Source organism: Nannizzia gypsea, genomic scaffold, assembly GCF_000150975.2.
Source record: "Nannizzia gypsea CBS 118893 supercont1.1 genomic scaffold, whole genome shotgun sequence".
NCBI lineage: Eukaryota > Fungi > Ascomycota > Eurotiomycetes > Onygenales > Arthrodermataceae > Nannizzia > Nannizzia gypsea.
Window position 1 is genome coordinate 1,469,463 of NW_003345201.1, and position 24,840 is coordinate 1,494,302.

At 47.1% G+C, this 24,840-nt stretch overlaps 8 protein-coding genes across 8 annotated transcripts; 5 read left to right on the forward strand and 3 right to left on the reverse strand.

The window, feature by feature from the left end:
- Window positions 1-4,314: 4,314 nt before the first annotated feature.
- MGYG_00544 (hypothetical protein) lies at window positions 4,315-5,761 on the forward strand (the record flags this gene model as incomplete). The annotated part of the gene is made up of 2 exons (XM_003176408.1): window positions 4,315-4,953; window positions 5,018-5,761. 2 exons carry the CDS (start codon window positions 4,315-4,317, stop codon window positions 5,759-5,761), a joined length of 1,383 nt encoding a protein of 460 aa, XP_003176456.1.
- A 1,262-nt stretch (window positions 5,762-7,023) lies between these two features.
- Window positions 7,024-11,783, forward strand: MGYG_00545 (UDP-glucose:glycoprotein glucosyltransferase; the record flags this gene model as incomplete). Its single annotated transcript, XM_003176409.1, has 6 exons — window positions 7,024-7,172; window positions 7,226-7,585; window positions 7,671-8,544; window positions 8,602-8,861; window positions 8,901-9,027; window positions 9,084-11,783. 6 exons carry the CDS (start codon window positions 7,024-7,026, stop codon window positions 11,781-11,783), a joined length of 4,470 nt encoding a protein of 1,489 aa, XP_003176457.1.
- Window positions 11,784-12,125: 342 nt separating this feature from the next.
- Window positions 12,126-13,628, forward strand: MGYG_00546 (allantoinase; the record flags this gene model as incomplete). Its single annotated transcript, XM_003176410.1, has 2 exons — window positions 12,126-12,593; window positions 12,657-13,628. The coding sequence occupies 2 exons, from the start codon at window positions 12,126-12,128 to the stop codon at window positions 13,626-13,628; spliced, it is 1,440 nt and encodes a 479-aa protein (XP_003176458.1).
- A 203-nt stretch (window positions 13,629-13,831) lies between these two features.
- MGYG_00547 (hypothetical protein) lies at window positions 13,832-14,898 on the reverse strand (the record flags this gene model as incomplete). The annotated part of the gene is made up of 2 exons (XM_003176411.1): window positions 13,832-14,524; window positions 14,596-14,898. The coding sequence occupies 2 exons, from the start codon at window positions 14,896-14,898 to the stop codon at window positions 13,832-13,834; spliced, it is 996 nt and encodes a 331-aa protein (XP_003176459.1).
- A 353-nt stretch (window positions 14,899-15,251) lies between these two features.
- Window positions 15,252-16,112, forward strand: MGYG_00548 (prefoldin subunit 3; the record flags this gene model as incomplete). The annotated part of the gene is made up of 4 exons (XM_003176412.1): window positions 15,252-15,274; window positions 15,366-15,615; window positions 15,691-15,924; window positions 15,990-16,112. The coding sequence occupies 4 exons, from the start codon at window positions 15,252-15,254 to the stop codon at window positions 16,110-16,112; spliced, it is 630 nt and encodes a 209-aa protein (XP_003176460.1).
- Window positions 16,113-17,029: 917 nt separating this feature from the next.
- On the reverse strand, window positions 17,030-19,063 carry MGYG_00549 (Atg26p; the record flags this gene model as incomplete). Its single annotated transcript, XM_003176413.1, has 2 exons — window positions 17,030-17,317; window positions 17,378-19,063. 2 exons carry the CDS (start codon window positions 19,061-19,063, stop codon window positions 17,030-17,032), a joined length of 1,974 nt encoding a protein of 657 aa, XP_003176461.1.
- Window positions 19,064-19,842: 779 nt separating this feature from the next.
- Window positions 19,843-21,521, reverse strand: MGYG_00550 (hypothetical protein; the record flags this gene model as incomplete). Its single annotated transcript, XM_003176414.1, has 2 exons — window positions 19,843-21,314; window positions 21,386-21,521. The coding sequence occupies 2 exons, from the start codon at window positions 21,519-21,521 to the stop codon at window positions 19,843-19,845; spliced, it is 1,608 nt and encodes a 535-aa protein (XP_003176462.1).
- A 1,490-nt stretch (window positions 21,522-23,011) lies between these two features.
- On the forward strand, window positions 23,012-23,992 carry MGYG_00551 (serine/threonine protein kinase; the record flags this gene model as incomplete). Its single annotated transcript, XM_003176415.1, has 2 exons — window positions 23,012-23,041; window positions 23,078-23,992. 2 exons carry the CDS (start codon window positions 23,012-23,014, stop codon window positions 23,990-23,992), a joined length of 945 nt encoding a protein of 314 aa, XP_003176463.1.
- Between the last annotated feature and the right edge of the window lie 848 nt (window positions 23,993-24,840).

Consider the following 24,840-nt stretch of genomic DNA (forward strand, 5'->3'; position numbering starts at 1 on the left):
TGATTTCAAGGTGCACAGGCAAAAAATAGTCACGAGAAGTCCGAAAGTGGATTATCACGTGATGGACACTTCATGCGTGCAAATCTTCTTCTGGCGATTAATAATAAGTACGGCTGGGATTTGGGTGTTGACAGCTATGGAGCAGAGGGTGACGAGGAGTATACAAGAGGTACCCCGTATATACAGCGAGGATGGGGAGATACAGCCCAATAAACACGGATAACTCTGTGCGATAGCTGGCTTTTGGCGGGCGAGCTTCTCTGCGTCCTCTGGAAGTGGTGGCTTGCCTCGACATGACACTACCTGTGATGTGCAGCATCAACTCGTCAACGAGCTAGCCAGCTGTCTGGACGATCAAGCATGAACGGAGCCGTCATCCTTCGCGTATAATCTTATGCAACTCGACTGATAGGCTCTTTATCGCTTTCATCTCATCAACGAGCACAAATCGAGCAGGGGAAACCTTTTTGCTCCGATGTCCTTCTTACCAGCTATCCGAGCACCCTCCCTTGGAAAGGCCGGAAGTAGTCAAAGACGCTATTGAAAAAGGTAGTCAATTAAGGGTGAACCGTGATCGCCACATATAATATGAAGACGAGAAGGGGGGTTGGACAATAGCAGCAGGCTTTTATATGCTTTCAAGTCGGGGTGCAGGGACTTGGATGGGCGTGTGGTCTCCTTTCTTTGCTGATGGGAGATCGCTCTCTCACACACACACCAACACGCATTGGTTCCGCCCAGCCAGCCAGCCCACATTCCTTGTCTGCGTGGGTTGTGGATTCTGGCTGCAGATGTGGTTGTTTCTGGCAGTACCCCCCCTGGTCTTGCTTGCGTGTTCCAGGATGGGGATTGAGAAACTGTTATGATTTCAAAAGAAGAAGGACATGCCCACTCTTGATCTCCCGATCAGTCGATTGACGTTTGATGTCCGGAGCATGAGATCCGTTTGAGCCATCTCGATATGGGCATCCTTGCCATTCATTCGCCAGTTGGCCGTCAACGATCGTCCTCGCTCGGGTTGATCAGGCGGGGATGGCTGCGTTTTATCCTTTCCACGGCGTGCCGTGGAGGTGTTCTAGCGTGAAGCCGAGACGCTGAGCTTGCCCGATGTTGATTAGCCGTTTGATCAAATACTACATCGAGCTCTGTGCGTTCAAACCCAAAGGCCGTTTTCGCTTACATCTCGAGAGAGATGGGGGCATGGGTCCGAATGGGAGAGACCGTTGGCGAAAGAGGCTAAAAATCTAGACTCCGGTCAAGGGATTGAAGGGGAATGAGAGACAGCGGCGGAAGCCAACCGACCAGGGTTTGTTACGGCTTTGCTTTCCTTTCCTTTCTCTGTCTTTCTCCCGCCTCTCTCCTCCAAAAACAGAGCAGGAGGAGTACGGAGTAGATATAAGCATATACAGAGTATGTCGGTTGCAGAATGCTGCATAACCGTCTTAGCGATCTGTCAAATGCTATAAATATGCCCTCGATATCAGGCTGTTGTTTATATTCGCCATTGGGGAGGGTGGTCTGAGGAAGCGTGCCTAAAGTGGTTGGTTGACACTAAATCAAGCCGCCACGGAGGCTGTGGAGATGGAGACGATGATGGCCTGTCACAAATCTGATCTGGCACATTTTTGGTTTTCTGTGGCCATATCTTGTTTTTTTTCCGTTTTGGCTAAGGTTCTAACCCACGCTTCTTTTCTGGCCTTCTGCTACTGTGATTCGCACGTCAAGCCTCTTGCTCTCCTTTCTTTTCTCTGCTCTGCTCGACTCTTTTTTCCTGGGACCCGTTGTACCATATCATTGGGCGCGGAGCTTTACGATCCCGTTTCCATGGCGAAAAATGAATAAGAAGAGGGCAAACAAAAAAAAAAACTGAGAGCTCATCTTTCTTAACGGGGCATGAACAGAAAGTATAACGACGGCCTCGTTCGTATCTGAAAATCGCTTTTGTTATGGGTGGAGGAGGAGCCTGTCTACCTGCAACTAGACGGCGACCCTAGCCTGACAGGCTAGAGAGCCTAGTTGATGTGACTGGCCGTAATGGAATATAATTGAGTCCACGGATAATCCGTACACATCTGATATGGGAACCCTCCCCTCTCCCAGCCCATACCGGACTACCTGCAAGACGCAGACGCCAAGACGGACAACAGGATCGAGCGTACTCCGTACCATTAGTCCATTAGTCCATATGGAGTACTCATGCCCACTGACGGCTTCTGGCTGTGATGACTGGTTGGGCACATGGCGATGTTTGCCAGGTGTTGTGGACTCCGTTGTAATTCTTGAAAAGGCTGTTTGTATTCTTTTCGTACCCGTTTCCTTACGGACAAAATGAAGCCACACCAGCCCATCGGACTATTTGATTAAGAGGGCCAACAAAAAAAGTATCCTTCTTTCCGACGAACCTGTGTTGTACTGAGTTGCGGGTGGGCAAATGAATGTAGCAGGGACGCGGTTGACCTGCAGGCCAGGGATGTACTTTGTACGCATACTTCCAGGGGTAAGTCGCTCATAAGGGCAGAAAAACGGCCCATAATATCGCGAAAAATTGTGATTTTCTCAACTTTATTGTTGGGATATTTCGTTCGGTACAGACGGACGAGGATCCCTGGACCGCTGGTGGAGGTTTAAAAAGGCGGTTAAAATATTTATATATCTGAGTATGGACCAACTCCTGAAATTTCCAAGGATAGCTTTATCTGATATCGTATACGTATTGTTATTACTCCGTAGAAGCCGACGGCATGATGTTAATATAACATCCTCCAAGGGTTTGGGGTCGACCATATAAACATGTACTCCGTAGGGAAGTCAACAGAGGAAAAGAAAAGAAAAAGACCCTTAGGCTGCAAAAATGAAAACGACTAGCCAACTGCAAAAATCGCACTGGGCCAGAGACTGGGATAGATGCATAGTGACTGCATAAAGCAGAAAAGGAAAGTAACCTTTTCCAACAGGTCTCACGTCCTACATCGTAGTTACATAAAGTAGTGCAGACGAGGCGAGAGGAGTACTTACGTACCTGTAAGAAAAAAAAAAAAAAAAAAAGAAAGATACATCCTCCAACCCACACACACAGAGGGCAAGTTCCTGCATGTCAAAGCCCTCCTCCCCTTTTTTCTGAGGAAGCCCTTCGTAACTACTCCGTACTCCGTATTTTCTCATCAGCTGGCAACGATGATGTGCACTCTCAGGTCTTCATCGACACTCTTGGGGATGGATGGTTCCCCCAGGATGTTTCGACTAACGAGCCAGCCCGTTGGGAAAGTTAAGTTTGTTGTCGAAAAAATAAGGGAGGATCCGATCTATATAGTTAAGTACGGAGTAAAGTGTGGCGCCCTGGGGTTTCGTCGTCTCCACGTACCCTTTCGTCCTGCAGGTAAAGAAAAATAATATATATCTTACAGCGCTTGTTAATTAGCAGTGGATCTAGATGTCTCGGGGGTGGGACAGTGAATGTGACGACTCGATCTCATAGTTTACTCGCCTTTTATCTTGCCTGGTGTCTCCCTTCTGCCGTTGCGGTTTTTTCTCTCTCTTTCTCTTCTCCTCTCCTCCGCTTTGCTCTTCCGCGTCATTGATGTCCAGGGAAGCAGGAAGAAAAGAAACAGGAAGGACATTAGAGGAGTCGCTGGTTTGACTATTGATTTTTCATTTCCCTTTTCTCTTTCTGGTTGCTTTCTCTTCGCATTATCTCGAGCCGGATTCATCTCGTCGTCTTCCTTGTTAGCAGTTGATATCGGCCTTGATCGGGACGTCCGCTGACCTGTTGTCATTTCTTTTTCCACTCATACCTCTACTATTGACTATCTTCTATCATCACTTTCTTCCAGGCTTCGGTCAGGTCTCGTCTTCCTGGTTCCTGGTTCGTGTGGGTTGCGGTGCCGCTGTTGCTGCTGTTGTTGTTGGATGGAGTGGACGATGACTGGTTTGGAGCGAGCACAAGCGAACCAAGTAAACAAATAACAACCACGAACCACCGAAAAAAGAAAAGAACTTCCTGTCACCACACACACACACACGCAGACAGACATACAGACAAGACAGGCAGACATACATACAGAAGACAAGAGACAGCGCGCGCGCCTGTCTGTCTGTTGACAAACGCCAGAAACAAGCCATCGCTTTCACGGCAGCAAGGGGAGCCAACCCTGTTCATGCTCTCTTTTTAATTCGCCTCGCGTGGCCCGGCTTCGTCTCCTTTCTTTACATCCATTCTTCGTCTTCTTCTGTTCCTCTCGCCCTCTCTCACTCTCTGTGGACTGGCAAAGGACTTCGACTTCAAATATTATACCTCTCACCGGCTGTATGTACGTCATGAACGGCCAGAACTCGAGCTTGACCTCCAGCGGCAGCGAGGGTGCTGCTCTGCCATGGATCCTGGAGCATCTCCTGGCATACCCCGGCAGCTATGAGATCCCTCTACGCACCATGTACACGCTCAACTCTTCTCCCCGGACAGCAGACCTATCCAGCGGGTCTCCTTCTTTGAACGGTTCTGCTTTTTCAAAAGGTGGCTCAACTCCATCTCCAGCCAGCTCTGCACCGTCCTCGCGTCATGAAAAACACGGATCTAGCGATTCTACCATGTCAGACACCGCTGCTCGGTTTAAGGCCCAAATGATGGCCCAGATAGCTCAGCTACCATCACAGCCAGCTTCTCTTCCACCAAGCTTTATCACCTCATTTGTTCGACGGTCTTTCCCACCTGTACTAGAGGAGGTGGATTTCCCACAGGCTCTGACTGCGCTAGATTACCTTAGAGACCTAGAAAACCGCCGCAAGAGAGAAGTTGTTAACGCTTTTGATAGACTGGGGCTTACTGGAACCGACAGCGAGAGACTGGAGCTCTCCAGACGGTACCCTGGTGTCCTGGCCTGGGTTAAGAATATTGAAAGAAACGAGAGAGACGTTATTGCCCTCTACACTCAAGTATATCTTCGCATCAGATATTGGGTATGTATTCAGCTGCATGCATTTTATTTCGTGTTTTAAAATCACGCTACTAACAACGTTATAGGCACTAGTGAATGAGATGCTTCTCACTCCATTTAACAGATACAATTGTATTGCCCTATTGAATACTCTGTTCCCTCCGCTGGATTCAAGACCACCAACTCCACATCTCAATGGGAAGCTTCTGCTAGATCATCGCATGCGATTCTATGACTATATCTGCTCCTTTGAGAAAAAGGGGGTACAGGTACTAAAACATGTCATTGAACAAGACAAACGACCCGGAGAGAAGACTGGCTGGCCAGTTGCTAGAGGCATGATAGATAGCTATCTCAACTTGGCAAACAGCATCATCAACGAATGCTCTGAGGTCACCGGGTGCCAACACTTTGAAGAAGCCACCGAAGCAGGCCAGCGCAAAGGACGAAAAGTCGACTCTGGTATCAGCTTTACTTCTTCTGAGCGCCCCTCGACGAGTGGAAGCTCCTCCAGCAGTTCTAAAAACTCTACAAAGAACTCTGCACCTCCATCCCAAAATATGCAGCATAAGGGCTCGAACGGATCTACTCTAGAAAAAATCGCACGGGAAATCAAGAAACTAAAATCCCGCGGCGACCTAAGAGACGCAGCCAAGGAGCCTAAACGGCCAAACACTGTTAAGAAAATCAAGTCGTCTGGCCTCCTCAGGGAAACTATGCGTGGCCTGTCCATGAGCGACGAGCCTACTTTTGACCCAGACAAGTTCAAGCAACAGAGAAAACAGTGGGAGGCAAAGAATGCACACAAGCTCAGACAAGCAACTGAGTGAGAATTAGGAGAGACAACTACTCCGAACGTCTACTCCGAACATCCACTCGGACTTTTGAACGAATTTCACGAATTTCTCTACGTGTCATATCCCCGCCACTCCATCATCTTTTCCTTTTTTTACCCTTCCGGATAACTTCAACGATACCCCATTCGCATACATAATTTTCCGTGACACCAATCCTTTCGTTTTGTTTCTTTTTCCGACCTCACAGACTTTCAACAACCGAAATATTCTACTCTACAATCACCGATCCCCGCAAGCCACCGGACTACTATCTGGCATCAGTTTCCTCTCTCTCCATCTTATCTCTATCCCAGGTGTCTACCACAAACGACTCAGAACGATTCTCTTTATCAGGTTACAAATGAAAGAGAACCGGCTTCTTACTTTTTTTCTCTCCTTGTCTTTCGCACAAACGGCGCACGGAGATTACAGGATTCTTGTGTTTTTTATATTTCCTATATCTCTCGCGATCGATTTGACTTGATTTTCTCACCCAACAAACCGTCCAACGATCAAATACCCACTTCGCTGGCCCACAGGTTAACCAAATTCTCAAATTTCCATACCCGACCAACAACAATTGTTTGCAGGCAATAGGCCCCTATTGGAGGATTCGATTCTTGTATCTGTTCAGGCTCTGGCTCTCATAGCCTCTGCTGTTTTGCCCTTTATCTTGAGCTGGATGTTTGGTCACCCCTGTGTGTCTCTCTTTTTTTTTGCTTTTCTACTGGATGTACGCTTGACTCTGACCGACTGTACTCTTCACCCTCCCTTGAGCGATCGAAAAAAGTGTTACTGTAACTGTTAATCGTTAATCGCTAAAGCCGCTTCATTAGCAATTAATACATCAATGAGGTGCTGCTGCCATGCGTATTACAATAATATAATTAGTTAATACTAATTTCCGTCGTATTACTGTTATTTTATTCTCCGTTTAGTATATTTATTTACGTTGATGTCATCGTTCGATTTAGCGTAGAAAACACGAAATCTGGCCAGAAGGTTAGAAACATCGACAGCAGCCAACTAGCACAACATCCAATACCGAGCAAAAATCGCCAATTCGTTTAGCAAGCCCTGCCAGATAATCCTGGTGGCTCGATATTTCTTCTTGAATATGCATTTGTGGAAGAAATAGTGACTCTGAAGCTCCAAGCGTCACTGGCTATCTTTAACTAGCTGTTCCACCTTCTTCGCCCATCCCACCACCACCGCTCACTTATGTCCAAGACTGAGATCTCAACGACACAGTGATCATGTCGCCCATAAGACCATGGCCTATACGGCCATTGAGTCTGTTTTTAGCTAGTCTTGCCCTTTTTCCAAATGTAGCTCAAGCCAGCCCGTCAGTCAACGTGGCCTTGAGTGCTTCGTTCAATTCAGCTCCATACCTCATGGAACTCCTGTAAGCCACCTCACCAGCATTTACCCATACCCTTACTGACATATGAATACCAGAGAAACGGCAGCTGAAGAGAACTCGACATCTTATTTTCCCCTCCTCGACCGCATTGCCGACGGTAGATTCGTGGATGCCATCACTGAGAAGGACCTTTATGAACAATTCATCCAGGTACTTAGCGAAGATGGCCATATCACGGATCCTGTGGCCTTGTCATCTTTCAAATTTGCATTGTCAATTCGATCCACCGCACCTCGAATTCAGGCTCATTACCAGTACTATAACTCATCGGTTGAAAATTCGTTGATGGCGGCGCAGGATGCTGTGTGCCAGGTTTGGGCGCATTATGACGGATCTCAGTATTGCTCGCCCACTTTAGAGCGAGCTCAGCAGCCTTTGATTGCTGGAAGGGATGAGTGCGTGAGTCGTTGATTTTTTGGAAAAGCTAGCAAGAGGAACAATATGATGGTTTGAAACGCTGCTAACTCGGGTTGCTTCTAGGTCACTTGAGAAGTTGCTTCCTTTTGATCGTGTGTTGGCCGTCCCGAATGGTGATGATGATGAAAGCCAGCAATCCCTAGTTTTATATGCGGATATTACCTCACCTTTATTCAGTGAGTTCCACAAGGCAGTCAGCAAGAGAGCCAGAGATGGTGAGATCACTTACCGGGTCCGTTACCGACCTTCGACGATTGCTTCTGGACCATCCAAGCCCCTTTTTGTCAGCGGGTATGGAGTTGAACTTTCTCTCAAGCGTACCGACTATATCATGATTGATGATCGCGCTGAGGAAAAAGGAGGCTCTACGGGGTCTACCTCAGACTCAAAGCCCACGTTGGCGGCCGATGGACTCTCTGGCAGCCCTACGGCTGATCTAGAGCCTCTGTCTTCGTCCGAAGTGTCGACCCTCGGATTGAATGCTGCTAGCTTTGTTCTGAATAGCGATGATCCATTTGATACCCTAATCAAACTATCCGATGATTTCCCTAGACATTCAAAGACAATTGCTGGAGTCAATGCCACGTCGGAGTTCCTCGATGAATATAGAGAGAATAGAGAAGATGGACTGCAGCCTGGCATAAACACCATGTGGATTAACGGTGTTCAAATGTCTCCTCGAAATATCGATGCCTTTTCTCTTCTGGCCCATCTGAGACAGGAACGGAAACTCATGAACTCACTTAACGAACTTGGGTTGCCAGTTACGGAAGCTGTCAAGCTCTTATCTAATCCTGCCATCGCAATGGCCCAGAAAGTGCACGGAAGCCAGAGGTTTGACTATCGAGACGATATCGAGGGAGGAGGAGTTATCATTTGGCTCAATGATCTGGAAAAAGATCCTCGATATGAAGGCTGGTCAGAGGATATCACCACGGTAAGTTGCATCAGCTATCCTACAATCTCTCAAGGCAGCATGTTTATAAAAGTATAGCTTTTGCAACCTACGTATCCTGGCCAGTTCCATGAGCTCCGCCGTGATGTTCACAACGTCGTCATGCCTTTAGATATGGCAGATAAGGAGGACATTACTGTTTTTGTTGAGGAGATACAAGCATTTGTCTTGAATAAAGTCCCTATCAGATTTGGATTGGTTCCAACCCAGGGCAGCGACCTTTCAAAGCAGCAGGCAAAGATTGCTTATTATTTGCTGAAAACTTATGGGCTGGAGTCTATGTTCAGTTACTTTCCGAGGTTTGTCTTCGTGAGGCTATATAATCATTATCTACATAGAGGTGCTTACGTCCATGCTCTAGATATGCTCTGCTCAGAAATTCTCTTTCCCAGCAAACTCGATTTTGAAATGGCTATAAAGGACAAGGAGCCGAAAGACGATCAACCGACAATTTTGTCCGAAGATGTACTAAAATCTTCTGATCTTGATGCCTCATACTGAGATCCTGAGACTATCTCAAGAGATTAGCCGCTGATGGAGAGAACCCTCCCATATATGCCAACGCTATCCCGCTTGAGCGTGACGAGAGATGGGTGCACTTCCTGATTGATAAATTGTTCAAAGACGTGCAGGGTATGCAGCAACGTATCTACGAAGGGGAGTACAAGGAAGACGCCTGGCTCCCCGGTTTTTACCTGGAAGAGGCATCTCCAAAACGCAACGCATTGGTTATCCCCGAAGACCCTAGCGACGTAACCGTGAAAAGCATAAACGACGCTTATTCAAAACATAAGGAGGCTTTTGAGACCATTCCTCGAATACCAGGGAACAGTGAATCTACCATTGAAAAATGGGCTCAACTTGCGCTGGTTATGGACTTGGACGATGAACATGGTGCAAAGCTGTTGGCTAACGCAGTTGTCTTCCATAAAATGAATCCTGAGGTGGAGATATTGATACTTCATAAGCCTTCTACGCCAGCTAAGGAGCCAGGCTTGTCTACTGAGCTGCATAGCCTCCTTAATGGCGGACGTGATCTGGATACAGATGCTATCAATGCTTTATTTGACAGGGAAGCAAAGCGCAAGGGTGCCTCAGCCGATGCCCAAGGTTTCTACTCGACTATTCAACCAGTGATAGCTGAATTAGGAGCTGACGAAAATTGCATGCATGTTCTCCTTAATGGAAGGTTGATCGGGCCTCTTAACGATACGACAATTTTAGATGTTCAAGATCTTGAATTGACACTACAGTATGAGCGCTCTAAGCGTCTTGTTCCTGTAGTAAAGGCCCTTGAGTCACTGAAAGAAACCGAAAAAATCCGCGACCACCTTGCTTTTTCAAGGCTTACATCCATGGTGGCTCTTTCAACGATTTCAGATATCCCACAGGGAACTTTCCAAAGCGCCCCGATGATCCGCACTGAAATTTTCAATAGCTGGGCTACCAAGCATTCAGCAATTACCATTTCGAACACAGAAGCTCCTTTGGTTAAAATTGTTGCAACGTTAGACCCAGCAACGGAAATTGTTCAGCGGTGGGTTCCTATCTTGAAACTTCTGTCTGAACTCCATGGTGTCTCTCTGAAGATATTCTTGACTCCTCTAGAGAACATAAAGGAATTACCAGTCAAAAGGTTCTACAGGCATGTCCTGGAAGCTACACCATCCTTCCACGAAGATGGTTCTCTTAAACGACCTGGTGCATCTTTCCACGGGCTTCCGCAGGAAGCATTGCTGAATCTCGGCATGGATGTTCCCTCTTCATGGCTTGTGGCACCCAAGGACTCAGTCCATGATTTAGACAACATCAAGTTGAGCTCTCTGAAAGAAGGTACTAACGTTGATGCCATCTATGAACTTGAACATATCTTGATTGAAGGCCATTCACGCGACATGCCCAAGAACAAACCTCCAAGAGGGGTCCAGCTACTTCTCGGAACCGAAAGGGACCCTCATTTCACTGACACCATTATTATGGCAAATCTCGGCTACTTCCAGTTCAAGGCACAGCCAGGACACTGGCAGATAACATTAAAACCCGGTAGGAGCGAAAACATCTTTAATCTCGATAGCGTTGGTGGTATGGGCTACACTCCTAAGCCGGGTGACGATAATAACGAAGTTTCACTGCTATCATTCCAAGGAAAGACGTTGTTCCCTCGCTTGTCTCGCAAACCTGGCCACGAGTCGGACGATGTCCTCGAGGATGGAGCTAAGAAACAAGGCTCAGCAAAGAGTATTCTCTCCCAAGGGCTTAACTTCGCATCCGGTGTTTTCTCTGGTGTAGCAAAGACGCGAAAGGAGAAACATGCGGACATCAACATTTTCTCTGTCGCCAGTGGCCACTTGTACGAACGAATGTTGAATATCATGATGCTATCTGTCACAAAGCACACGAAACATTCTGTCAAGTTCTGGTTTATCGAGCAATTCCTCTCACCTTCATTCAAAACATTTGTCCCTCATTTGGCTGAAAAGTACGGATTTTCCTACGAGATGGTTACATATAAATGGCCACACTGGCTCCGCCCACAGCGTGAGAAACAGAGAGAAATTTGGGGGTACAAGATCCTCTTCCTTGATGTTCTTTTCCCGCTATCACTGGACAAGGTTATTTTTGTGGATGCAGACCAAATCGTCCGTACTGATATGTACGACCTCGTTTCTCTCGATCTCGAGGGAGCTCCATATGGTTTCACGCCAATGTGTGATTCCCGTACCGAGATTGAAGGGTTCCGATTCTGGAACCAAGGATACTGGAAACGTTTCTTGCGCGGCCGACCATACCACATTTCTGCGCTTTACGTTGTTGACTTGAACCGCTTCCGTGCTATTGCGGCTGGTGATAGACTCAGAGGGCAATATCAATCTCTCTCCGCTGACCCAGAGAGTTTATCCAATCTTGACCAGGACCTACCGAACCACATGCAGCATTCCATTCCTATCAAGAGTCTTCCGCAGGACTGGCTTTGGTGCGAGACTTGGTGCTCTGATGAGTCTCTCAAGACGGCGAAAACAATCGACCTGTGTAATAACCCGATGACCAAGGAACCAAAACTCGACAGGGCGAGAAGACAGGTACCCGAGTGGACTGTTTATGACGAGGAAATCGCACAGCTGGCAAGGACAGTGGGCGCGAAAGACGTTGAGGCGGAACATACAGCCCCCAAGGAAACAGAAGAGACAGAGCCAGAGGATGCGAATAAGGATGAGTTGTGAAGCGGTATTCCTTCTTGACGCTTTAGATTTACTACACACAGATTCTTAAATTTACCAGCCGACATTTAGAAACAGATTGTTTTATGTTAAATATTGCTTATCGTTTTATCTTGACTTCTTTAGGCGGCGACCTCCGCTGCCCGGGCGGGCCACCCATCACGTGAAGTTCCTTTTACACCCGACACTATATATAAACGACCTCCCGCGATGTACACCGTTGCACTCATGCAAAATCATTGTCAGGAGGTTCTTCAGGGATAGCCAGTTTTATTTCTTTGGGATATAATATTATCTATGGATTCCAAAGGCTCGTTACAAAAATCAGGGGAGGCCGTAGTGGTCATGGCCTCCTCGAGGGCTATCATCTCGGGTATACTTACACCAGCTACTATTGTCATTTCAGCTGCAACAGGCAAAATAACTTCTATCTCCAAGGCTGTGCTTCCTGAATCTGAATTCCAAGGCCCTAATACCTCATATAGGGATTATTCTCCGTGGGTTTTTATGCCGGGACTTGTTGATGCCCATGTACATCTAAATGAGCCTGGGAGGACCGAATGGGAGGGATTCTATACAGGCACTCAAGCAGCGGCCTTTGGTGGTGTAACTACTGTCATTGATATGCCACTTAATTCCATACCCCCAACCACGACGGTTCCATGGCTAGAGGAGAAGGTTAAAGCTGCAAAAGGCCAGTGTTGGGTTGATTATGGCTTCTACGGAGGACTAGTTCCGAACAACACGTCCGAGTTGAAGCCTTTAGTGAAGAATAATGTAAAGGGGTTTAAAGGATTCCTGATTGATAGCGGAGTAGGTAACCCCTAATTTATCATCTATATGCTCGATTGGAGAACAATTGCTAAACATTGACAGGTGGAGGAATTTCCGGCGGTCTCCTCGGGAGATATCAAGCCTGCAATGGAGGAATTGGCAGATGAGAAGACTGTTCTCATGTTCCATGCTGAGATGGAAAAGCCAGGGGACCCATCGGGCCAGGGGCATGGGAGGTGCGGTTCATCTAAGCCTCTGACTTCATATTCAACCTTCTTATCATCCCGACCTCCCAAGCTTGAAACCACCGCAGTACAGGAAATTCTATCACTCTCTCACGTTGCACCAGACCTGCCTTTGCATATTGTGCACCTATCCGCTGTCGAATCAATTCCTATGTTGCGTGAAGCTCGTGGGAAAGGGGCAAAGATAACTGCGGAAACATGCTTTCATTACTTATCTCTAGCTGCCGAAGACATCCAAGATGGTGACACGAGGTTTAAATGTTGCCCTCCAGTACGTGGAAAGGAAAACCAAGACCAGCTCTGGGACGAACTACTTCGCCATTCCACAGATGGAGTGATAAAAACGGTAGTCTCTGATCACTCGCCATGCACGCCAAATCTGAAGATGCTTCCCAAACATATCCCCGGGAACATAGGAGATGGAAAATCTGGTGACTTTATGGAGGCCTGGGGAGGTATCTCGTCCGTGGGCCTTGGGTTGCCCATCCTATGGACTGAAATACAAAGACGATATAAAGGCGACTTGACCCCTGCTGGCAAACCATTCTTAGAGGAGATTGCTCAGTGGTGCTGCAGTAACACTGCTGCACAGGTTTCATGTGATAAGTCGAAAGGTTCCTTGGCTGTTGGTTACGATGGTGATGTGTGCGTTTTTGATGACAAGGCGGAGTGGGTGGTCGAACCGAGTACCATGCTGTTCAGAAACAAGTGTTCTCCTTATCAGGGCAAAACCTTGAAGGGAGTCGTAAGGGAAACTTGGTTGAGAGGCCAGAAGATATTTACCCGGGCTGAGGGTTTCCATGGAGAGTGCAGTGGTATCCGTGTTTAATCAATCCGTGATTTGTGGCCTATATATTCCCACGTGTATCCCTCAACTGTACTTAGGTGCAATTCAGATGGTAACCATGCTTCAAGTTATCTCCAAGGTATTGCAATATGTAGCTTTTAAGCCTTTCTTGCATCTGAGGCTGAAGCAATAAAATTCCACCAAACTGTGGCATGTGCGGACCCTATTTGATAAAAAACTTACCTTTACTCCTGTTCCAGCCTGTTCTCTTTCTCTCTCCATTTCTCACGGACCCTTCTTCGAGCTCCGCCATTGATACCTTTACCCCATATCTCCTCTTTCTCACCATCTTCAAACGAAACAGATGTAGATAACTTTGCTGGATCCCGGTCCTCATCACGAGGATTATCTTCAACTAGCCCAATAAACACCTTCTTCTCAACCTTGGCCTTCTCCTTTGCCTTTGCATTTTCTACCTTCCGAAGGTAGGAGGCATAAACGACCACTTCAGCAACACCAACCAATATCCCGACAAATAGAGAGACGAACACCCGAAATGGTTGCGAAGAAGGGGCGTGAGGATAATAATAATAGGTATGAGGATCATTGGTTGGCGAGCTAGGGCGTTCCGACCAGGGTAATAATGTAGATAGCTTTGGTATCCGGAAATTAGACAGACCCCAATAGGTAGCAAATCCGGTAAATAGTATAGAGACGAGAATATTCAGCACCAGCGAAGGGGTAATGGGGTCAGATTCGTCATTTTCCATAAGGACTGACGGCTTAGCACCATTGTGTGTCCGGCTTGAGGATGATGCAAATATTGCGGCAGGCTGACGTTTCGATTCTGATTCGGAGAGAGGGTGTAGGAGGGAGTTATATTGGTTCTGCTCTGCTTCCGCCAGCAATTTCGCTTTAAGGGCAAGGTACTCCGGGCTCTAGATCAGGCCTGGGTTAGTCGTATTTTACCAGGCAGCAATTAATAGAATGGTATGTGCAAGAAACTCACTGGCGCAGGCTTGGGGGGCGGGGGAGGAATGTAGAGCTTTGTTCCACGGAGTAGGCTGTTCAATGTATACTTGCTGCCTTCGCAAGTCGCAGTATCAACCGGTACCCCGACATTGTCCTCTTCATCTATATCTGTCGATCTGGATGGACGAGCAGACAGCCTCCGTGCAATTGATATCAGTTGGCTATGAGATATAGGATCATTTAAACCGGGAGCTTCGGCAAGAGAAAGCTCCTCCCGTGCTGTTAAAGGGAGAGCTTCGACGGCGGAGATAATGCTTGGAGTAGCTGTCAAAAACACCATTATTATGGCTCAAACGAAGGTGTAGCACATCTATATTCAGTATAAATCTTTGCGGACCCTGAATCAGCAATTAAATATACCGATATAGCAGTTCAAGGCTTTGAATGAAGTTGTTGACATGATTATGTCGTGTTTTTGACGGATCCAAAAAACGACGTCACTCTCTTTGGCGATTTTCCCACCACCAAAATATTGTAAGAATAACGAGTTATCGGCTTCGACTTCCACTACACTCAACCATAACATTTCGCTTCCACACGCTCCATTATACCTTTTGAATTATGAGTCGCTGATACTCAAAAATATCCAAGAGTAGTCAAATTACCCATCAAAGACCTGTGAAGTCAGTCGCGATGGCAGAGAAACAAGCAGACAAGTATACCTGCTCCCCCACATTCACGCTCCACGACCCCTTGAATAAAAACAGACACCTATGAGATCTTTCGCTGATGGATAGAATTATGTAGAAAGCGAACACTCCCAAAGACGGAGACCAATCCCCGTGGAATCCCCGCCGCCCCCTTCGTCGACAATGTTGCCGACTACGTTACTACACGGGCAGACGTTGAGCCCACCCTTAGGTCGTTCCAGGAGATGGTGTCCAAATATCAGTTTATGGAGGTCAACACACAGAGACGTGCGCAGGGGCTGCAGCAGAAAATCCCCGATATAAGGAAAACGCTGGAGACCGTCCGGTTTCTAAAGACCCGGAGAGAGGTGCGGACTTGTTTATATCCAGTTGTCTATTTGATATAGGAACTCTAGCACCGATTGCTAATATACACCCACCAGGTTGGTACCAACGAACCTATCCGAACTACATTCGACATGAACGATACGCTGTATGCCCATGCGACTATATTACCCGATGACACAGACGAGGTGTTTCTATGGCTTGGAGCAAACGTAATGCTCGCATACCCTATCGATGAGGCAGAACAGCTACTGGAAGAGAAGCTACAAGCAGCGGAATCGAGCTTTAAGAACTGTGAAGAGGATATGGAATTTTTGAGGGAGCAAGTCACGGTCAGTTTACCTCCCTTCATTTAAATGGAAGAAACGAGGACGTTTAACTAATAGTTTGGCTCTAGACTCTTGAAGTTGCAACGGCTCGTGTATATAACTGGGATGTAGTACAAAGGCGGAAGGAGAAGGCTGAAGGTAAGGACGAGGAAGCAAAAGGTGACGCGGGACGGATACGGACAGATGGTTAGATCTAGATGAGATACTATAAAAAAGCGTTTGTTTATATGCCCCATTTGCTATCAATCAACAACCCTTGTTTCCGTTGGTATAAGATGGGAAAGTTAAACAAGGGCGGGAGATATCAAAACAGCTAGCTGTCTGAATATACAAATATTGATTGTTCTGGTTTCTAATGACAGGTAGTAGTATTCACACTGCTTGATGTTTGAGGCATTGTACAAAGGGAGAGTTATAAAAATAAGCGAAATGAGAAAGAGAGCGTGCTATTAGCTAGGAACATCAAGGCTTGCAGTGTACCATGATAGCACTCTCTAATTGAAAAGTTTCGAGTGACATCTCTAATTGAAAGCAAGGGGAAATGCAGAGAATCCAGGAGTAGGAATGTCAATATGACAGATGCATCGAAATACTGTGCAGAGCCAACAGATGATATGCAAGAATCAAAGAACGAAATAAAGCAAATACGTTGACTCCACGGTGATAACACAATCAAGCTGGCCAAATCCCAATCTAAACATGCTACCGGAGCATCAAGAAAAGAAAGCAAGCATCAGGTAACAAGAATGTTAAAAGCCGCAGTGTGAGAGATATTAAACAGGCGGCATAACTAAGCGTAAGGCGTAACTGTAGATGTAGATGTAAAATAAAGAAGACGTGGAAAAGACGGCTGAAAAGAACGATACGCAATTTAAATGGCAGATAGATGGGGATGCTCATAGGATGAGCATATGCATGATGGTATGGAGTCAACAAGCAACAGCGAAAACATAGAGGTATAAGCAAAGGGCTGAAAAAAAGAGCATAGCGCCTTGACACATCCTACCCACCTATCACTGGGACATCGTAAGTCATAATATCTGCGTTGAAATGTGTATGGGTTAGAGTTAGAGTGGATTGTAGTGGAGGTTTCATTAGCCGCCTGAAATTAACAAGCAACATCCTCTTCGTCATCGTCTGGTGGTGGTAAGGTTCCAGCTGCGGCACCGTCCATCATAGATGAAAGTTCACTTCTGGGATCTTGCGCTTTAGGGAAGATGTCGTCGCCGATGAAGGTCCAGGATTCTTCGATTCCATCTAAGAAATCTTCAAGGTTCTCCTCGTCAGCACCTTCATTTGATGGGTGGCCAGCGGCGGTACGGCGCAGATAGGTGAGCGTTTTGGCGTATTCAAGGTCACGATATATGGACTGGATAGCCTTGCCAACGCCGTCTTCCTGTGGTACAAGTCAGTTACATCCGTTACTTGGGAATGTGGGGTAAGGGATAATGCGTACCTGACGGATCCGTTCACCGATTTGCTTTGCCCTTATGATCATGCGCTGGCTATTTGTTGCCTCCCACAGAGCTCTGGTAAACGTAGCAGCATTTAGTTTTTTCATACAAATGCCGACTCCTAAATCGTGCACACGGGTGCCGAAGAAGAATTGGTCTCCGAAGAAAGGTTTCACAATAGTAGGTACACCAGCTCTAAGACTTGCTCCCGTAGTACCAGCTCCACCATGGTGAGCAACAGCATCAACCTGGGCGAATAACCAGTCGTGGGGAGCAGAATCAATTTTATAGATATCCGGAGGGAGCTCAACTTCCATTTGCGAACTCTTCGGGTCGCCATGCCTATCTGACCAGCCTTTGGACAGGATACATCGCACGCCGGTCTTTAGGACAGAATCGATCACTGTTCTCGTCATGGCCGCAGGATCGGAAACAACTATGGACCCAAATCCAATATAGACCAGTTTCTTCTTGTCGGCCCTTGCCTTGCTGATAAAGGCAACAAGATCTTCTGGCGGAGTCCAGTCAGGGTTTGCGCCTAAAAACCAGTAGCCAGTCACACGAACCCACTCTAAATAGTCATGAGGAGGGGGCACGACCGAAGGAGAGAAGTTGTAGAGAAAGGGCACTTTATCGGGTTGCATCTTGTCGAGACTGGTAGGTTTGAGACCAAGCTCCTTCTTTCTCCATCGGTTGATTTGACCGGAGATAGCCTTCCAAAATACGGCATCAAAAACGGCGTAAGTGAGTCTATTGTAAGTACCTCCTAGGTTGCGGTCCGGGACAGCAAAAGCGTGGGGATAAGCTGCTGTTTTTGTCCAGGGCATAGTGAAGGCACGGAAGTATGGTATTCCCAAAGCTTCAGCAACGTGAATTCCAGCCATGGCACTGGGAGATTCTATTAGGACATCAGAGTTTTGACAGCCCTTCCAGGACGAGGTAAGAAGGTCGTCTATCCATCCGCGGAAATTTGTAGATGCTTCTCTCAAGAAAGCGTATGTAAACATGCCGTTGTCAACACATATTCGCATGAGCTCGGCGGGGTCGCCATCGATCGGAGCAAAGTCTATGCCGTGCTCTCTTATCCAGCCTTCGAACTCCTTGTGGGTTGCTATCCGGGGTTTGTGCCCTTCTTCTATCAGGCCCTTGCAGAGCGAGATGTAAGGCTGAACATCTCCGCGAGAACCTATGGTGAGACAAGTTATTCGCAGCGGTTCTGTTGGTTTGAAGTTGATGATAGATGCTGAGTTGTCGTCGAAAAACATGGGTGTGTTATCTTGGGATAGATTTGATATTGAGGATTTGAGGGTTTGAGTGTCAAAGGCGTCATTCGGGGAGCCGTCAGCAAGGCCAGATCCACTATTACTGCTCATTTCTGTGGTGGCTGCTACTTCATTCTCGCCAGCTCCTGTACTTCTGCTCTTCCGGCGGCCGCTCACTTGGTCATATAGTTGTTGAAGTTCTTCTTCTGTCTCAGGGGGGAAAGTAGTAGGCAGCTCTTGCTGGCCCTGGTGAGCCAGGAGTTCACACAGTCTCCAGAATGCCTTTGACATCTTGCTAGAGGAGGTTACAAAGGGATCAAAGGTGCGGTAGACAGTATTAGTAAAGGGAAGAGGAGGCAGTGAGACGTTTCGGAAAAAGGAAGAGACTATGGGGCGCTTAAGGTCTTGCGGTATCAACGGCCACATAGTACGACGGCGTCCATATTTGCGGTGGTGACTAAAGAGATACGGATGTGCGTGTGGTTATTAGATATCTCAGCGTCGGCAGCGCTAGTTAGTTATGGAGGCGGCTGTAACGCCGAGTTGCAGTTATGAGTCGATAACGAGGAAGGCGAAGTTGAAGATGGAAGTCGACGAAACGGAAAAAGTGTTGCGGCTCTGACGTTATCCGCTTCTAGCTATCCCAAAGCAGCAGTCACATGTCTTCAGTCACATGTTCCGAGAGTCACGACGGCGCCGTTTTTTCGCGGGTTTTGATTTGCTTGTTTGATGGAAGGAAAGAGACGAGAGGGACGACAGTCAGCGAGCGAGGTCACTTTACCACTGTCCAGCAGACGGCCAGAAACATGACCCATGGCAGCCTGACAGATGGGCGATGCGCTGGAGAGACGATCCACCCTCCCCCTTGTTAGTACGATGGAGACAACCTTAAACGCACCGGACGTTGTCAGCCGTTGCAGGATGGAAGACCAGGGAGAAACATCTGATAAAGAGTCAGTTTATACGGATGGGAGTATGTCTAACTGATAAAGAGTGAAAGGGAACTCTGCCGCGTTCTTCTGAAGACAATAAATCTATGGTTTTACTGGACCAGTCAGGTAACTACCTAGTTATACAAATACTCCGAAACCGAAATTAGTAGATAAGGAACGAACTTTGGATTAGTTAACTAACAATATTACACCATCTGAAGCATCCAAGAATAAAAGAGGGTAGTTGAACTACACGGTATGAAAAGGCCATGTTTAGACGGATTCACCTTCGAAGATGCTCATCTTGGGGTTGAAGTCCTCCGTCCACTCGGAGACCATCAGGGCAGCAACATTCATTCCAGAAAGAGAGCTCGTCTCCATCGTTGAAATCATGCTTTCGATTCCACTAGTATACCATATGCCCGGAGACAGTTTGACATTCTCAAACGTAACTCGGGGATATAAGACAGGATATGGATGCCACACCTTCTCATAACTCCAGCTGATGTCCGACTGTGGGATATCGGCAATAGTCCCATTTATTGGCCCTTCTAGTCCCAGAATGCCAGCCAAGAACATTGCGTTTAGGCGCTCAGGGGAGAAGACTTTGTATACGTAATGATATTTACCCTCGCCGTCTTTTGTCTCCGGCGCTCGTACCTTTTGGAGAGTGCTTATGCTCCAAAATCCAGCAGGACCGACTCCATCGCGGCGATGTCCCAGGTTAAGACCCTTCGGTAAGGTAGTGAGAATGGTTTCCGGTACCATGTTGCTCAGCGGGAGGTTGAAGTATTTAGGAGATAGCTTATGAGGCGAGGCGAAGAGAGTGACATGTAACTTCACATAGGGAATGTTGTCGGGCTGATTGTCCATGAGAGTTTCGAGTTTGATATCAGAGAACTGAAGTGGTGCAGCAATCACAACTTGGTCAAACACTTCTTCCTCAGTTGTGTTTGCCTTGTTTTTATGTGAGACGGTATAGGTGTTGTTCCCATTCCTTTCCAAGCTTGTAACTTGGGACTCAAGTTTCAAGACAGCCTTGGATGCTCCCACCATGCCGCTGAATATCTGCCAGTTTCCGCCCTTGATGGAAACTGCCCCTTCAGCTGCCATACAGACCATGGTCTCCAGTCCATGTATGAGGGGAAGATTTTGGCCATAGTTCACGCGAGTACTTGCCTGGATAATCTCTCGAGAGAATGGCTCCGATATGTGGTTTTGCTTCAAGAACTCTGCTCCCGTAGCCCAAGTTGCCTCAACCAGGCCACTACTCCGTGCAGCCTCGGAAAGGTTCTTCCATGGAAATAGTGGGTATCTGTATAGTTTCAAAAAATTGCCGATGGTAGACTTCATCAAGTCCTGAGTTCGCATTGGAGCCCATCCATACTTCCACAGAAGCTGCACTATATTCCACCATCTGTAATTGCCTTCTCTCTGCTGAAATACGAACTTGCTTCCATCCCACACACCCAGGTCGTCAGTTGCTTCTTTGGGCCGAACACCGCCGGCATTTTGTATTTTAAGGTTAAAACTCTTTGCCGCTTTCATGAGATTTCTATTCACCTCGACGAATATTGATGCTCCTAGCTCTATTGGCAGGGATGGATCACCAAACACATCGACGGTGGTGGACCTTCCGCCAACATAAGCTTCGCGTTCGAATATCGTGATGTTTACGGGAACGGAATAATAATCGGCGTAAGTTCGGAGATAATAAGCAGCAGACGAACCGCCAGATCCGGCACCTGTTCGGTAGTTAGATTGAAAGCTGCATTGGCGATCCCTAAGTTGTCCAAAGTATGTGATTGGAACATACCGATTATTGCAACCCTTTTCGGTGCTTTCGGGGTTGCTGGTGCATCGGCTGCCAGAGGTTGCTGCACCTCCTGTGACAGCACAAAGCCTGCCAACAAGAGGACGTACAGAACAAGGGTAAAACGAAGGGTATGCATCGTGGTTCTGTTATGAGCTATTAGGGCTCATTACACGGAAGGCAGCGGTATGATGGTTAGACGAGATAGAGCACCACTGCAGGCGCCAGGCACTGGTGTCACGCTGACGTTTCGCAACGACGGAATAGTTATGTTGATCAGGAATAGAATCAACCAACGAATGAATATCAAGTCAAACGCATCACAGGCGTTCCTCTTCCTCTGCCCGCGACGACTGCAGTCAACTGTTGAATTCGCTTGGTATCTCGAACACAACAGGGAAGATCTCGGCTGCAAGCCAGGAGGAAGTCACAGCGGCAACAGCAGCAGCAGGAGGAAGGTGGCGAGTGCAGCGAACAGTTCAGCCTTGTATCACGGCAGTTCGAGTCTCTTTAAACAGTCTTTGCGGTACACAGCAGGAGGATCTCTCTTTAGTTGATGCACGACAGCTGAACGCTCTGCATCCAAGTTAAGGATGCTGCTTGAGCGGATAAGATCAACGGCACCAGACAAAGCGGGAGCGCTATTTATAGTGGCCGAGTGCTAATATGTGCTTATTCTGAGATCTTCATACGGCCAAACGAGAAGGACGAATGGCTGCATATAGACATTCGCCTGCTTTTCTCCGTACGTGTACTAATGCCGTAGCTCGCGTCGTTGGCTGATCGCCAGTGTTACGGTTGGTTGGAGCCTCGAGACCAAGATTTCACTCTTGAAGAGTACCTAGGTCAGTAACTATGTGCTTACTCCTCCAGTCTAAAACAACTACCAAACCAAACATAAATAGCTATAGCATAGCCTTAAAAACAAGTGCCTATCTTCTGACTCCCAGCAAACCCTGGAAGTAGGTTGCAATTAAGATGTTGACTTGGAAGAACCTCTGGTACTAGTTTTACCGTGGCCTTGGCACCGGTAACTGGCTGGCTTAGGTAACTAAAGCGTATCCAGCGGCACTACTATCTTCCGTAGCCGGACGGTGCCAACACGGTTCCACTCTCTTAAACATTGTCTGGGGAAATAACGACAGCTACGCCGTTACCTCTTTATAACACGGTTCAAATATTTATGCGTATCGCTGGCCGGTCACTATCCAGGCACCCCATTAGCCTTTTAGACACTGTGAAGACACTGACGGAGCACCATTAGCTAACTGGGCTAAGTGCCCGGTCAGGTTACGTCTGCGCTAGTTCTATCAACGAGCTTTTGGAATCTTCAGTGCACAAGGACCAGCTAGAGCTTCGTTTTATCAGTCGTCCGTCGTACCAATATCTTCCCCTCTACCTTGGCTCTGTCTCTGTGTGTTACTACGGTAGTCAATGGGCGCACCACAGTATTAATTACTGAACATTCGTCACCACCACCACACCATTCCTAGGCCTATAAGAAAGCTGTTCTGGTAAAGCCTCTGAACGACGGGATGGTTATTCTTCTTGCTATTCATACCCATTGCTACCAGAATTTGCCCAATGAATTATATCAACGGTGCTAGCTCTTTGCCAAAGAAGTGAAACATGACACTATCCGCAGATGGCTTTGAAGAGGTAGGTGATTGCGGTGATAGCCTTTATCTGTTCAAGGATGGAAAACAGATAATCGTTAAGGGGCCGCTCTCCATCGATCTCAGCTCTTTACCTCTGCGTGATGATATCACGAGAGTGGACGGTAACTCCGTTACATATGAAAAGCGATACACGGAACAAAACACCATCCCTATCACGAACAGCGAGTTTCCTGGGATACCACGGATTGACTACCATGCTATGCAACACGGAAAATGGAGCGACTGTTTGCCTATAGAAGTCGGCCACGACAGCGAATATCCTAATGCTGTGTTTAAGCTCGCTGCGTGGAAGGCCAAATCTGTATACCGTGAAGCCTCAGTTCTAGCTGGACTAGTAAACAACGACAATATCGTCCGTTTGCTAAGCATAGTAACGGTTGAGGGTCGTTTTGCCGGGTACGGAATGGAGAAACTTTACCCAACTCACACTCCTATTGCTCCTATGGAGGAACGGGTGAAAGAGATGCTGCCTGCGTTTCTCCAAGAGACGGTCGAATACCTCCACCAGACCGCCTTTGTATACCATTGCGATATCAGATACAGCAATATTATGGTAACCGAACAGGGGAGGCTGAAACTGATTGATTTTGATATCGCCCAGACAGATGTGCTGGCTACCCCGCCCTCGGCCATTCCAGATGTTCATTTCTTCCTCCGTGTCTCTGAAAGACTTGACCACCTCGATATAAGTATGTCCATTCTTCTCATGTTTATGGTGCTCTCGGGTATACCTGAAGATCTTGACCGCGAGTATCAAATACCGCCAAACCCACTCGAGCCATTCAAATTTTATCTCGACAATAACCTCCAACGGTCAGGCTACTTTGAAGATGTGCAAAACCAGATTCAAGGGAAGTTGCGGGCACTCATGGAACGTCCAGATGGGGGCCTGCAGTTGCTCGAAAGTCACGGCGGACAAGGGCACAGGTGACAAATGTCCAGATTGCCGCAAGAAATAACACATTCTTGTGCGTATTTTCCATGTGGTTCTGTCTCATTTCCTCTCATATTTTGCTTTCATATCTTGGAAATGCTAACTATTCTCCCGTAGTGGATTGCTCAACACTTTGTTCTCTGCCTTCCCTGGTATATTACAGTTCTCCTCCCTGGACTTCCTGGTCTTCCCCTCAGGATGTCCGTTGTCTATGGCGTTTTGGGCTCGAGATTCACTGCATCACTGAGATCGATATATCAATTCGATTTTCTTGGTAAACAGTAACAGCAAAGCATAGTTGCACCCACCGCGAGCTCGGCAGTCAACCTACTTGCATCACAGCTTGGAAACAAGTCAGAGCTGGGGCCATATTTCTTGGGCCTATGGCTTTCAATGGGGATCTACCATAATGTCTCTGCCTTTACTAGCTCCAGCACTGTAAAATGTCGTCAGTGTCTTCTCCCTTAGCTAGTGGTACCTTCTTCGATATAGATATAGATCCTCGATCTGCTTTGGGTCCTTTTAAAACGCAAGCTTAAGTAATCACTTAATAAGCAGCCGAAAAACACTGATAGGAAATCTTATTTCCGCCGTAGTTGACACTCAGCTGTTTACCCATGAAACAATTCTTGCAATATCCTTTTAATATTATTGAGTAGCCTAGGAGACCTCCCTTGCAATTAAATTCCAAAGATATTCTATTCTATACGGTAGAGACCACTGAAAAGCCTTGACAGCCGCCAAACTGTCGCATGCTTATCCACCAAAACTTTAACTACGCTATCATCACGTGCCTCACTGATAAACAATTTTTTGGTTAAAGGAAATATTTTGGCAAGTTCTAT